Genomic DNA, 15,445 nt, shown 5'->3' on the forward strand with positions numbered 1-15,445 from the left:
GAAGATGCTGGGATGAAAAACTAGACTCCAATCTTAGGAAATAAACTTATTTTGTTTTTATACCTCCCCAGCAAGAGTGTAAAATGTTCACATTATTTCTCCTGTTACCGTCCACACGTCATGTGGGGAAAAAAACAGCACCAGTAAAAAAAAAATATATATATAAAAAAAAAAAGAACCGAAAACCAAAATGAACATGCTAAGAACTACGTTCTTTCCATTTTTAAAAAAACCTTTATAAAATATATATGTATATATGTGTACATATAAAAGAAAAATCTGAAAATACTTCTTCCTCTTTTTTTTTAGTAAAGCAAGCAGTGTGTTCTAAAATAGCTGCTTGTTTTGGTTTTGTGTTTTCTGAAAAATAAAAAAAGTGAATACTGGCCAAATAAAAAAAGATTAAAAGTAAACCGATACTACAGAGTAAAAACAAAGCACAAACAAACAAATAAAAAAAAACAACTCTTTAAGAGAATATTCGGATAGCCTGTGTGACCAGGGTGTGGCAGACGGGGCACTCTGGATGGTTTAGCTCACAAATTCGGATGGCGCACTCCATGCAGAAGAGGTTATGGCCGCACGGGACCAGAGCGGCCGTCACTTTGCTCTCAAAGCAGGTCATGCAGTCCCGAGCCACGGCAGGCGGTGAATCCGGCACGGGCAGACGTCCGCTGAACGTGACCGTGGTGGCGGTGGGCTCGCTGTGGGCGCGGCGGGCCTGGGCGTGAGGAGACCCCACGGCGTTGGAGTTGTTGGTGCCGCACGGTTCGGGCAGTCCCGGCGACAGTCTGGTCAGAGGGAGAGGCAGGCCTCCAAAGCTTTTGGAGCGCTGCTGGGCGTAATAGGCCACCTGTTTGGGATAGTCGGGATCGCCCCAGCTTTGAGTGCCCTCCGAGCCGAAGTACGAGCACGGCTTGTCCCCGTTGCCGTGGTTGGTGAAGTCACCTTTACTGTAAATCCCTCCCCCTCCTCCTCCTCCTCCGCTACTTCCGACCATGGTGTCTGAGAAATTCTGGCGGTAGCTGCTGGCAAGCGGTTTGCGCGGGGCCCCCTGGAGCCCCCACACCTGCTGCAGGCGGCTCTCCAGACCCCCGTTGCCACCGTCAGGGCCCAAGCAGTCGTTCTCATTGTTGTGGTCGTGCAGGCCGCCCGTGCGGAAAGCGATGTGCGCCTCGATTTCCTCCCGAGCCCGTTCGGCGTTCCCAGGGGAGCCGGTGATCTCGAAGACGGGGTCGCGGTCGCGGCTCGGGGTCACGATGTAAGTGCACGTTTGCTGCTGGATGCGTTTTATAGTGGAGCCTTTGGGTCCGACCACCAGACCCACGACGCGGTAGGGAACCCGCACCTGTATGGTGGTCTGGCCGGGGAGCGGTGCGGGTGGCGAGCCGCTGAACGAGACGCCCAGCTTGTTCCTGGAGGCCCGCAGCATGGAGAAGTGCTCCGCAGCGGAGATGATTTCACGTCTGGCCAGGGCCACGTCCTCTTTGCGGCCGGTGATGAGGAAGACTGGTTCTTCGCCTCTGACGGGGGTCTTGATGTAGGTGTTCGTCTTTGCGCGCAAAGCTTTGATTTTGCAACCTGTTGAGTGGAGAAGGAATATTATAGTGGTGGTACTATTAATATCTGTCTATTAACACTTATTTTGCTGGCTTGTTTCCAGGTCAAAAGGTCACGCATGCGCTGAATCTGCAGCAGAACTCATTCACAAAGTTTTTCATGTTCTGCATCTCTCGAGTGTAATTTATTGACACATTTGGGATAATTTGATTGTGTTTTCAGGTCTCATTAAAGGTATAGTTAACGCAATATATCATTGACTGTGTTTTATAATTTTACCATGCTCTAATATACAAAAGTCAGTCTGGGCCTGCCCTCGCTTTTTCGATTGTAACCATTATAACAAATACACGTTTTTGTTTTTTTTTCTCATGATAAAAATTAGCATTGGCTTTACTTTTTTTGTAAACAATATATTAAAATGAAACGATTTAGAGATTAGCATTGTCTTATCTATTGTATATACAAAAGTACAATTAGGATTGTCTTGCAATTTGTTGTATTTGATTAAACCCACTGAAGCTTATTCATAAACCGAATCAAACCTGCGTTAATCTTTTTTTCTTTGTCGTTTCTAACTATTGATTATACAACGTGCACTGAAATTTCTTCAGCTCGTGTTTAATGAATGAGGCCCAAAGTGAATTTAGAAATGGCTGCTCACTCTTCTCTGTTGTGGTAATCGTACAAATCGATTAAAACAATGGCTTTGTTTATTTTTTTGCTGCATTACACAGTCGCGGTAATATTTTTGCTGTTTATTCGTAATATAGAAAGAAGTGTGTTGGCTGAGAAGTATTTACCATAATAAATCCTATTTACCTTATAAAAAAATCCAGTCTGCATTGACGTATCCTAATAAAATTCAAACAACAAAAGCTCCTAAAAATCCCTGTTGTCTGAATGACGTCTCCCCTGCAAGAGTGCCATGTGCTAACAGACAGTCGCAGGTACTATGATATTCAGCACTGAAACAAATGTGTTTTTAGATGTAAATTCCCCAATTAATACCCCATAAAGTTATTGTTGGCATCTGAATTCATAGCAAGGTGTGGTGCTCCTCCACAGCATCTGCCTCGTGTGCAGCACCAAAGTATTTATTAGCACCTCAGTGGTGTCTTATCAAGAGTGGGGTGGCTTTCTCCGCCCAGGGGCCTGTTCAGTGGATAGATCTCTGCACACTGGTTTCATGCCTCAGAGCAGAAGCTAAAAAAATAACCTGGATGGACTGTCTAGCACTGACAGCGGGGAGCACAGATTCCCATCGTCCCCCTCGCTGCAGGAGCACATCTCCTAACAGGCATGGCAGCCACTGCAGGTGAACAAAGCACTGGAACCTCACAGCTCAAATTCCCAACTAATGGCGATAACAAAGATGCATAAGTGTGCTGCTTTTTTCGCCATCACTCTCGCTTGTTATTATCAGGCCAAATCTATTCATAGAAAAAATGCAATTAAATTAACCTAATAAAGGCCAAACAAATGTCTAGTTATTCAGCTCAGGATGTGGCCGTTATATCAGTAACTAATGAGGTAAAGACCCCATTTCAAATCCTCTTAATCAGCAACTTGTAATCCACGCGCTCATCCCAAGTTCACTTGTGAAACACGCGGGCCACTTTTCTAGACAAAGTCGGTATATGCAGGGGGGCATATAAGATATTGCACTTTTAATGAATGGACGGTGTGCTCCATAGAGGCTTCCTGACCCCATGCTTGAGTACAGGGCTGTATAGTAGACGGGGCGTGACTCTAATACAGTCTTTATAGTCTGTCTCTCCAGGACCCAATGCAACATGGCTTTCTAGAATACTGTGATTTTAATGTATCATGAAGTGACTTGTTAATCACAATGAGACAGTGTCAGACATAACCTCCTCAACTTATTCCAAATATCACCACACATTCCAAAATATAACTTTTCCGCCAAGTCATGTTTGTATTTGCCCTCAAAGAAAGCACACAAGGACTTTCACTTCTTTGTCTGACAACGCTGTCAGAATTTCAGCACTTTTGGTTGTTCACGAGACCCACTTTTTACGAGCTTCGCGATATTATGGATATAAGCGGTGGACTTAAGTTCTCCGACAAGTCCTCTTTGTCTGAGGTAGCCTAACATAAACAACGTGGTGCTGCTGCTGCTGCATATGAAAGCCCGCAGGAACTACAGAGGCGCGCGAAGGAGCGAATGACACAATGTATCCAGTCAACAAAGACCGTTGACTGTTACATTGTATCCAGCGAGCGCACACGCGTTCCATTTTCTTTTTCAAAAAAACAGAATTACGCGCCCTCAGACGACAAAGGGAAAGCAGCGTGCTGACATTGAAGGCGTGGATGTGGAATAACGCCTTTGTTCTCGTACCCACTGGTAACTTTGCTTAAAGCTAAGAGGAAATGCCCCTGTATATGGCATCTACGCGCTGAAATAGTGGCACAGCTCGGCAAAAACAGACACGTTAAAAAGCATTACCACTCCCTTTTTTCTTTGTTAAGACAGCTCCACACTTAGTTTGAGCCGCACACCCTGGAGAACGAGTTTGAAAGCATGTGAAAGTGCGCATCGTTGTATTTACCTTGCCTCCCCACTATTTCGGCCACATGTTCGGAGCTTGGCACGGGGACGCACTCCGTTATGTTGCAGCCCCGTCCTTTGGTTTCGGTCGGCGAGCTCTCGTACAGGGCGCACAACTTATTCTTCCCTTGTAACATCCCTGATTCAGATGGGATGTGATTGTGGTGGTTATTGTTACTCCTGTCTTGAACTCCTCCACCACCACCACCACCACCACCCGCAGGAGCCCCGTCCTCGCCCTCTCCAAGACCCAGCAGCGACAGTTGGCCCAGCGCAACTCTAAGGGCACGGGAATCATCCTCGTCCTCCTCGGGCGGCACTAGGAGACCCTCGCTACCGAACCCGGAGCCGGCTAAATCCCCGCCGTAGCCCCCATTTTTCTCCATGATCCCTGCTAGAACCAGCAAGCTAGGCATGGCTAACAAAAGAGTGTGAGACAAAGACACTGGTAAGAGACTGGAGAAACAGCACCCTCGCCGCCACCCCGCCCCCTCCTGGTCCAAGTCCCCCCTTTGCGCTAGTCCCTCCCACAGACCAGCCCCCTCTCCGGTTCCGATACGCAGAAGGCGAACGGGACACAAGGATGTCTGCGCCGAGAAGGGCCAGGCTAACTGATGCTCCACCCCGTCTGGTTCGCTCATTCCCCGCCTATGGCAAGCCGTTGCAGCATGTATTCCCCAGAATCAATCGGTTTTATGACACTGAGCGATATTTCATTTTTTTTTTTTTTTTTTTTTTTACGATACTGTTTTATTTGTATGTTTAAGTAACAATAAACTAAATAACTATGCTTTTGTTCCACTTTTTGAATAAGTAATATATATATATATATATATATATATATATATATATATAAACAATAAAACAAAAAAACAAAAATCAACAACAAAAACATAAGACACATTAAATATATACATATTGTGATTGTTTTGTAGGGCCGGTGCCCATCACTTGTTATAGGTCAACTAACATGATCATTATAAAGGTGTTTAAACAACAAAACAACATTCACTTCCACATATTTGATAATCGGAATACATATAGTTCATGATACGATCAACAAAATATATTTGGGAATATTTTGAATAAAAAAGAAAAAAAAAAGGATAGCTACATCTGTCATAACAAGACTGCATTTATTTATTAATAAAAGTAGAATTAATACAGCAACTAAATTCTTTTTAATCATTAGCCTACTTAAGCACAAAACATGGTCTGTAACTAATTATTTTTACTCTTTTCGTTGTTAGTACTGTTTATCCATTTACACTTATGGGGCTTTTTTTTTGGTGTAATTAATAATTATGAAAGCTCAACAAGTGTGTTATGCAAGTGAGTCACCATCATTCATAAAAATATTAATGTGAACACCAGTGCAGTACAGCAGCATTATAGAAGTTTGTAGCCTATATGAAAATAGTTTGCTTTTAAATGTACTTATGTACATTTTTATAACATTGTGTTAGTATTTACAGTGCATTTTGATGCAGTTTGAAAAACATAAGAATAAATGTTCAAACAGCTTGCCATGTCCTGCCTCGCTGAGACAGTCACCATCCATCTATCCATCCATCCACCCATCCATCCATCCATCCCGTTGCATTTCAGACTCCTTTGTAGCAAACCACAACTCACTCCTAATGAATAATCCAAAACATAATTTTATACGTAAATATTAGGCTTCAACATCACAGTTCATCGTATTCTGTTGTGCGGAGAGGCGTGTCAGAAATGAAAACACATGTGCGCCTGAAAACAACACCGTCCAGCTGCTTTCTACATTTTCAACAACATCACTTCTGTTATGATGTATCAGTGGTGAGTCATATCATGTGAGAATATTCGCGTTTTTTAAGCAGAGGACCTGAAACATCTGTCCCCAGTATTTCCCCAGATTGAAAGAGTTAAACTGACATAATTCGGGGGTCCGCCCACCCTGTTTGCCGTTGGTTGCAGCGGGTCACTGAGTTGTTGTTTGGACTACCGTTGCGCATGGAGTGCTGTTACACTGAGGGGAAGAGCACACACACGGACAGCGAGAAGAAGAAGAGACACGGGGAGTTATCACACAGACGTTGCAGGATCTGCACTGCACATTTATGGCAGAGAGAGAGAGAGAGGAAGTGTGTGTGTGTGTGTGTGCGAGAGAGAGAGAGAGAGAGCACGTGTCTAGCAACATCTCAGGCAAACCTTGAACAAAGAGCGTTCGTGTTTCCACCTCAGACGCCACTGTCCTCATGATGCCACGCCTGGCGGCAAAGATGAAATCTGGAACAACAACAACAGCCGCAGCTAGAAGAATAATAACAGTAATATTAATAATACTAACACAATGTAGCTTGAATTGTAGAACTGATACAAAAATACATTTAGTTAATATTAAGCAAATTAGTAACACTCCTTGTCACACTTTTTACCCCCAGTGAATATTTTCACACACAAAAAAATAATAAATAAATAATATTATTATTATTATTCAAATTTTCAGGGTGGGTTTATTTGTGAAAATCAGTTAGTAATCTACTTATTTACAACGAAAGAGCTTTTGGACATAAAAATCTATCTATCTATCTAGTTTTGAAAAATGCATGTGAATACAAAAAATAAGCATTTAATTCATTTAACGTGTGTTCATTTTCATGTAACGGATGTGTTGACCTTGAAGTAGGGCATCTAATCACACTATATGGGGTAAGTTGTTACAGGTCAAACTTATTAAATATGATTTACAAGCGAGCTGGGGTTAGGTAACAGTTCAAACACTAATAAAAATTTGGTCAACAGAAGTTATAATTAACACATGCTTAAAATTGCAACACTTACAGTGTGTGTGTGGATGATGATATGCAGTTTTAGATTTATAAATGTATGCAATGCATCAGCTGTGATAGTGACAACATGAGACTGTAGTGTAGTTTGCAAAATATTGCAGCTGGTTTGATTTACATGCATATTGACTAGACAAAATCACAGAATGTCATTTCTTTACCATAAAAAGCACGAATATACTCGACTAATTTCTTATGAAAGATGCTTAAGAAATTCCTCTCATGGCAAATATAGAGGCGATCAGCTCTCTCATCCTTTGCATATTCAGTTTTCTATAGTGTTTTTAATTGACCAGTCAAACGGTTCGGCACAGTCGATCAGATGGCAACCCTATGAGATGTAGGACGGGTCTTTCTCACACATTCTGGATCAGAGCCAGCACCTTAGTGACAGTCAGTATGTCCAGAAGGTCAGTTACCTCCATTAATGGTGTCTACTGGGAGCCCAAGGCCTAAATCAATATCAACTATGGATAACAGATCATGTTTCCTGGCCTGTCTGTGGGTCTTTTGTTTATAAAGTCCCTCTTTTGTCTTTCAACTCAGAACCTGCGTGTCTAGTCATTGGAAACGTCTTGTGCTGAAGATTCTCTCTCCTCGCAGAAGCAATATGTTTGCATATACTCATGTTGTACTTACTACACCCACATACTGTAAATGATGACCTAATATGACATCATCCAGCAGAGCATTTGTCAGTCCGCATGCCATGCCGTAATGTGGTGTCATATAACAATGAAATGAATCAGTCAGCATTAATACCTCAAACCTAATACATAGGCTAATAGAATATATTGAAATTATTTTTTTTCTTGAATTTCTTGACAAAACTGTAATTTCAATAAGATAAAAAATTATGATTTCTTATTATATTATATATATTATCAATTTAGAGAATACAATATTATCAATTTAGAGAAGATGCTGAAATTCTGATTGCATTATTCATTTTCATTAATTTTTTGTTGTTGTTGTTAAGTATATTAAAAAGTAATAATGCAATGTGGAATAAGAATTTCAGCATCCGGTCTGATATTACATTGTATAAATTTAGTATTAATGAATCAATCACACTTATATATTTGATTTTTGCTTATATATTTGTAAATAATTATAATAATAAACAACAATGAATAATAGTATATAATAATGATAAAATATGTGTTCTAAGAGATTCTAACTCCATTTATGCCTTTTTATTTTCTATTTTGCAATTACTTATTTTATCATTTATATTTCAAGAGATATTAGTATGCACTCAGGTCTTCCTGCTATTGAACACTATGACTGACCCTTCCCCCTCTGCTCTCTCTCTCTCTCACACACACACACACACACTCGGGTCTTTACATTGAGTGTAAATGCTTCTCTGAGCTGGGAATATGAGTCAGGTGAGTATGAGCTCATCTCTTTTTCCTCTGCTATGAGGTAATGTATCTCTACGGGACTCTTTCTCCTCTGTGAGCCAATCATTAGAGGTGCTTCACCACTGACACACCCCAGTGATGATTCAGATTCTCACTGTCACATGATGCTCACACCCTCAGGTGATGGAAAGCACTGCCTGCTGCAATACAATAATTATTTATGGTCCATTCTTAAAAAAAATTAAGGTTGAATTAAGACATTATTATTTTGTATTATTATTATTAAAACTAATCTTTAAGCAGCCTTTATATGTTGTTGTTGTTGTTTTTTTAAGATTGCAAGAAACATAAATTGTCAAGTGTGTCCAAACGTTTGACTAGTAGTGTAGCCTTAAAAGAAATTATTTTTGTCACACTTTCAAGGTTAATGTCTTTATTTTTTCGAATACAATTTGTTTTGTTAAATGTGATCAATTTTATCTAAGTTAAAGTATTCACACATAAATATGTGTGTCAAACAATATAAAATCAAATGATTTGATTTACTTTAATTTTAAAAACACAGCAATGCACCTTTAACTGAAAGAAGTTGTGCTGTTGTACAGATAAGCGTCCACTTACTCCCTCTGGCGGCTGGAAACACAAACTGCAAATAACGCGCACTGCTAATTCAGCAGTTGATACTTAGCGACATCACTTCATATGATTTTGTCCATAAATTTTACTGACAGGAATATCCTCTAGAGCATCAACTGTAGGCCTACTTAAAATTTACTACTAAATAGTTAGTGTTAATTAAATTTAATGTAACGTAAAAACGAAGATATAAACTAGTTGTAGCTATGGCTACACAGTATAGCTACAGTACATAAAAGTATAGTTTTATTCACTAAAAGTGGGCCAATTTGGTCCCAAGTAGTATTTAAACAGTCCACTTACAAGTGTAATTCTAGTAAATTGATATTAGTACTTTACTGAACTTTACTTAGCCTTCTAATGGTCATACACTTCTGGGCTTCGGGGTCTTTATGACCCCAACAATTGATTGAGTAATTGTACAAAAAATACTTCTCATATATTCATTAATTCTGTATTTTTGGAGACATAAAGTACTTTTGTATCCATACACCCCAAAATTCCTCAACTACACCATTAGCTTGCATATGAAATATTATTTTTTTATGATACATTGCATTTATGCTCTAGTACTAGGCCTACATTTCTGTGTAAAAAAATTCAGATTTTTTTTGACACATATATATAGTAGATATATACAAATATATTTAGTTTTTTTTTTGTTTTCACATTTCCCATTCATTTCAATGTGGGGTCATAATATTGACCCCGAAGACCAGAAGTGTAAACATTTTTTTTACATACCTTCAGAACAACCGAATCAAGCTCAGTTTTGTGTGTGTGTGTGTGTGTGTGTGTGTGTGAGTGTGTGTGTATAGATAGATAATGTATGAATATTCACAAAATCTTATTGAAGGGAACCTTTTTTTATTAAGTAAAAGTCGATCGGGGTCGCATAGACCCCATGACCCGATTGAGGGCTATGCATTTAAAATGAACTTGAAGTACTTTTTTATATATATATAAGGATGTGCAATAGAATTGATAAGCCACAGATTGAATCGATAAATACAACATTTAAAATGTTCTTGATACAAGATGCTTTTGGAACAATTAAAGACAAGTCCATCCATCTATATCCATTCATTCTGTAAGCAAGAAAGAAAGATTTTTTTTTTTTTTTAGTTTTAATGTGTAATAGCTTTTTCATAACATTCTCATTGTTATGTTGAAAAGTATGCTGTAAGTTTTCCTTCTGGACTGGAGAGCCGGTGTTTTCCAGCCCCTGCTTTGACTTCTGGGAAATGTTATCAAACAGGTTGGGAGACACAAGAAACATGCAGGAATGTACATAATAATGCATTTTTTTTTTTAACTGACGTATTTCCTCAAACATTCAAGAGAATTACACACCCAGAAGGTGTCTTTATGGAAAAAAAAAACAGCAACTCGTTTTTTTTAAATCATATTTTTTTCATAACCATAATCAATACATATGATTAAAGTTAGTATACAGATATGTTAAAACATTATACTGTTTTTCTTCTATGTCTATTACAACAATATCTATATTAGTAAACCAACTTCCTGTGTTCTTGAACTTGGATGAACATTATTTGTGACCAAACACACCCTCTAGTGGTCGAACTACAAACTGAAAGAAACTGCCACTGTTCTAAAAGAAACATCTGAAACACGCATGATGAGATCTCCATCAAGTCTTCTGAGACACGAAGAGCAACTTCTGAGCAGTAACAGTTTCTTCACAGTTACCGAAAGTGAATCTATAGTATGTGTTACGTATAAATAGCTTTATATTCATTTAGAAAACAAACTCTTTCATTTCACTCAATTCAGTAAAATATAGGCATATGTATGTATGTATTGTTTGATTATGATCAGTGTTGGAGAGTTGTGAGAGCAAAGAGTTGTGTTGTTCGAGATATTTTTTGATTAATAATTATATTTTACTGAACTGAGTGAAATGTAAGGAGTTTGTTTTCTAAATTTAGTAATAATAAACTCATTGCCAATCTTTTAAAAAGCTATTCCTAAATTCCCTAAAAAGCTAGTAAGCAAAATCCACCTTCTCCCTGCCTGAACAATTTGTCCTAAGATCTGCGCCATTGTTGGTCTGAATAAAACAAATCTGTCCACCATTCTATGGACCGGGAGACCATATGGATTCATATTCATGGCTGCAAACACCTGAACAGGGGTGATGTTGGGAGGGAGTCTCGCTCTGGGCACGATCAGGAGCTCTGCTAGGATTTTCCCCATCGCCCACACATCAGAGAACTGGTCTCTGGGTTTTCCTTGGAAAATCTCGGGAGCGGAGTAACACCAATTGCCACCTTCTGCGCCAAAGCAAAGGCCGTTCTTCTGAAATCTGGCGAGTCCCAAGTCAATTATGACGGCCCGATAAGTGCCGCGTTCCACCTGTGAATATGAGACACACTGTAATGATGATGACTGAGCTGTGTTATCTGATAAGAGTCTACGATTTTGATAAGAATCACTCATGATGAGAAGACGCAACTGAAAAACCACTGAAGTTCATTCAGAACTTTTCATATTGTGATATAGTACAATCTTCAGAATATAGAATTTTATAGAAAGAAAAAATATTTAAAGGGATAGTTCACTTTGAAATTAACTTTTGGTATGTTTTAGCTTACCTCAAGGGCATCCAAGATGAATGTGTCTTGTTTCCACAGTATTTTCAATTTTGATATTTTTAGGTCAAACCGTTCTTGTCTGTCAGTCATATAATGGAGGTCTATGGTCACCACCTCAAAGAGCATGCACAGAGAAGTCCAAATTAAACATGATTTAATGACTCATAAATGTAATGGCCTAAGACACGAAACAAGCGGTTTGTGTGAGAAAACGAACAGTATTTATATCGTTTTTACCTCTTGTAAGCACAGCCACGTCCAAGTGATCTGGCGCTCTGTGGCTGTGGTTATAAGAGGTAAAAACGATATAAATACTGTTCGTTTTCTCACACAAACCGCTTGTTTCTTGTCTTAGGCCATCAATATGTACTTGCATTTACAAGTCATTAAATCATGTTTAATTTGGACTTCTCTGTGAGGTGGTGACCATAGACCTCCATTATGTGACTGACAGACAAGAACGGTTTGATCATATCAAAATTGAAAATACTGGGGAAACAAAGACACATACATCTTGAATGCCCTTGAGGTAAGCTAAAACATTTCAAAAATGAATTTCACACACAGCATCTCACCATGATGTTGTCAGGCTTGAGGTCCTGGTGGACGATACTCTTGCTGTGCATGTAAGCGAGGCCTTCACACATACCATTAATTATGGTGATTATGACTGGCTTTGTTAGCTGTAGAGAAAGAAAATAAATAAATATATGTAGTCTGTGAAGAACTGTTCATATCCATGGAAACTTTCATTGCAAAAAAAAAAGGTTCCTCAGATTATTAAAATATTTTTACACTAAGGAAAAATGTTTACATAATGTTCTTTAGGGGTTTCAAAATAGTTCTTCTATTGGATCACAATAAAAAAACTTTTGGAAACTTTTCAGTAGCACCTCAATGCAGAACATGAGATCCACGGGGAGGAGTCGGATCATGATCCAAGGGGTGGAGATGGGTAGGATTAGGGTTGGGTTTAGGGATTAGGGGGCGGAGTTGGTTAGGTTTAGGTCTATGTAAGGTGGGAGGAGTTGGATCTGGATCCGACTCCTCCCCATGGATTTCATGTTCCGCAGTGAGGACCATCTCAAACTTTTTGGAGGAGATGCATTATTTAATGGTTATTGTTTATATGCCTAGGCTAGTTTTATGTAACTTTGTTTGCTAAATTTATTGAGTCAAAACATTATCAATCCTTATTCTAAAACATGTTCCTGATTCACTATCAAGCCTATTATCCAGTAAGTGTATATTTTCTGCCAGAATGGTTTTCGCAGGAAATTGCATATATCGCCTGATACTAGAATTTTTAACTTAGATATGAAAAATATCGAAACTATTTTCGAAGCCACTAGGAAAACCTGCCATGTATTTTTTCCTCACCTAAATGTTTGCTCACTCAATGTATTTGTGCTTTTACGATTGGGTAATTTTGTTGCTAAAAGGAAGCATAATTTCCAACTGAATAAAATAAAAAGACAAGTTAAATAGGCTAAAGAATATTCCTTACAATTAAAGTTGCAAAAGCTATTTAGTCAAGAGGCTGGAATTACATAATGTGTATTTGTTATTCTGGGCTGAAATTCAGGTCCTGTAACACCAACTTTGTTCAACCGCAGCGAATGAGATGAATGAATGAGAGGAAGGTGTGTATCAACTTGCTGTCGGACAGAATCAAATTGAAACTGTGGAAAATGAGTATTGGAGCCATTTTAGATATTTCAGTATTGATACCTATTATGTATATATTTGACAATACTATATGCAGCACGCTATACGCTCAACAGAGTCTGCTGGCAGCAAAAGCGAATGCGATAGTGCTCGTAATAAAACAAGAATCAACATTGGCTTAACTTTGCGGACATGGTGAGAACTAATTTATTTGAAAGGTTAAAAACCTGGTGTTTTTCTCATTCAACAGGAGAGTAAGGTACTTTATTGAAGAGGTTAATTTTCATGTTGAAAATGTTCATGCGTGTCACAGTCAAGCAGACCTGAAGCACAACCAAAACAATGTTCTTCTGTAAAATGCATGTTTTTTTGGTTTGCTTTTTGTTTTTTTATTAGCTGCAACAGGGCCAAAAGTTACATAGTGTACCTTTAAGAAAATATAAAAATGAATGAATGTTTGAATTTTTAACAAAACAAATAAATCAATAAAATGTAATTTCACCTCCATGTATGACTGTGAGCTGAACATGAGTTTTTCCAGAGTTTTCCCAGAGATTAATTCCAGGGGAATATTCCACACACCATCAGAGTCGAGCCAGGGATCTGCCAGGAGCTTCACCACATTGGAATGACGCAATGACCTACAATAAGATCACTCGTGCAAAATATGAAATATATCATAAAAGGCAGTATCCAGGAAAAATGGATGAAGGATAATTTACAAATTTGGATGAATTAAACGCAGAATTGTGCTGCATTAGTTCATTTTAAATCCGTTTTTTGAGCGTATATACTCACCGATATATGTATTTCTCTTTCTGAATTTCTTCTTTAGTTACGACAGTACACGGCACCTTCTTAAGAGCTGCACGGGTATTTCCAAACGTTACTTTATACACCTTTCCAAAGTTTCCTTTACCATAAGTAGTAGCTGAAAAAGCCATCTGGAGAAACAATTCAAAATTCTGATTAATTCATTTAATTCATTGTAATTGAATTAATTGTATTGATGCTGAGAAATGTATCATCATGTTACATTACAATCTTCATCAAAGACCATGTGAACTGACATAATGCAATAGTGTTTATTTAGCTATTTAAAGATACAGGATATATAAAGGATGTGTGTGTGTCACTGATTTGTTTATTTTCTTTAATGTTCAAATTAAATTATTTATCTTTAAATGAATAATCTCTCTTTTAGACATTTTTACATTTAAAGTGGCTTGTCATATAATTTTTACCCCCCCCCTGGTTATCAGAGTTTCTTAAAGTCAATGTTAAACTTCAAACACTAGTTACAGGAAAAATGTCAAAAATGTTGTCCCTCTTGTTCTTAAATTCTGACCAATGTGTTTTTTTTCTTTCAGCCTCAAATCAGTTAGCAACTTTTGTCATTTTGTCATCTTTAAGACTCTAATTACGTTGGATTAAAGGCTAAAAAAAACAACAATTGTGGTATTTCAAAGAATTTTAAATGATCATTCAATCAAGAGCCATTAATAGCCAATGACAACCAATAACACAACCTCAAAAATTAATGAGAAATAAATTAACTTCTAAGGGGTTTGCATACACCTGATTCTGTCAAACATAATAATTCCTAGATCAAGACGTTTACTTGTAATGTAAATGTAATACATTATTTAAAGAAGTAGTAAGTGACTTACCACTGCAAACAAATTCAAGTCTTGAAAACAGCGTCTTGACAGACAGACAGAAAGACATAAATAAACCCTATCACCAGATGATTGCCACCCACGAGCAGTCAGATTTAAAAGTAAAACAGAAAGTAAAAAACTTTGAAGGGCAAAACCGTACAGATTACAAAATTTAGTTACACAATAAATAGTCAATTAAAAACATTCACTGATCAATTAAGCCATCAGTTGTTTACTCCATGATACAAGAAATAAAATGTCAATGTATTTCAATGCCACAGAAGTATAAAATGTCTCTAATCCATATGGATTCGACTGTCAAATGTTTTTGAATATCTGAATTGCATAGGCTATTTATTGAGACTGCTAACAGCAACACTCACCAGTAGGTAATTGAATGTTGAGCCACAGCTCATTGACTGCTTATATGCAACAGCAAACAATAAACTGCGCGATATAGAAAATGATGTGATCACTATCAAATGAATTAAGGACCTATTCAGCCTGCGCCGTCTAGAGTTCCATGCCAGAA

General features: G+C 38.2%; 2 protein-coding genes across 2 annotated transcripts; both read right to left on the reverse strand.

Moving 5' to 3' along the window:
• Positions 1-336: 336 nt before the first annotated feature.
• On the reverse strand, positions 337-4,618 carry mex3a (mex-3 RNA binding family member A). Its single transcript, XM_039675090.2, has 2 exons — positions 4,137-4,618; positions 337-1,581 (listed from the first exon to the last, which is right to left on the reverse strand). The coding sequence occupies exons 1-2, from the start codon at positions 4,549-4,551 to the stop codon at positions 470-472; spliced, it is 1,527 nt and encodes a 508-aa protein (XP_039531024.2). The 5' UTR covers positions 4,552-4,618; the 3' UTR covers positions 337-469.
• A 5,583-nt stretch (positions 4,619-10,201) lies between these two features.
• LOC120481459 (uncharacterized) lies at positions 10,202-15,042 on the reverse strand. Its single transcript, XM_039675121.2, has 5 exons — positions 14,923-15,042; positions 14,051-14,196; positions 13,755-13,893; positions 12,160-12,267; positions 10,202-11,345 (listed from the first exon to the last, which is right to left on the reverse strand). Exons 2-5 carry the CDS (start codon positions 14,194-14,196, stop codon positions 10,944-10,946), a joined length of 795 nt encoding a protein of 264 aa, XP_039531055.2. The 5' UTR covers positions 14,923-15,042; the 3' UTR covers positions 10,202-10,943.
• Positions 15,043-15,445: the final 403 nt, after the last annotated feature.

Source organism: Pimephales promelas, chromosome 12 (assembly GCF_988280905.1).
Source record: "Pimephales promelas chromosome 12, fPimPro1.hap1.1, whole genome shotgun sequence".
NCBI classification, from domain to species: domain Eukaryota; kingdom Metazoa; phylum Chordata; class Actinopteri; order Cypriniformes; family Leuciscidae; genus Pimephales; species Pimephales promelas.

Bases quoted from the DNA above. Each gene is read 5' to 3' on its own strand.
- LOC120481459 (XM_039675121.2), bottom strand. From the start codon at position 14,196: ATGGCTTTTTCAGCTACTACTTATGGTAAAGGAAACTTTGGAAAGGTG. The intron at 12,268-13,754 runs GTGAAATTACAT...CTTTCTCTACAG, and splicing joins GCTCACAGTCATACATGGAG to CTAACAAAGCCAGTCATAAT. The intron at 11,346-12,159 runs GTGAGATGCTGT...TCATATTCACAG, and splicing joins TCAAGCCTGACAACATCATG to GTGGAACGCGGCACTTATCG.
- mex3a (XM_039675090.2), bottom strand. From the start codon at position 4,551: ATGCCTAGCTTGCTGGTTCTAGCAGGGATCATGGAGAAAAATGGGGGC. The intron at 1,582-4,136 runs GTAAATACAACG...TCCACTCAACAG, and splicing joins CGAAATAGTGGGGAGGCAAG to GTTGCAAAATCAAAGCTTTG.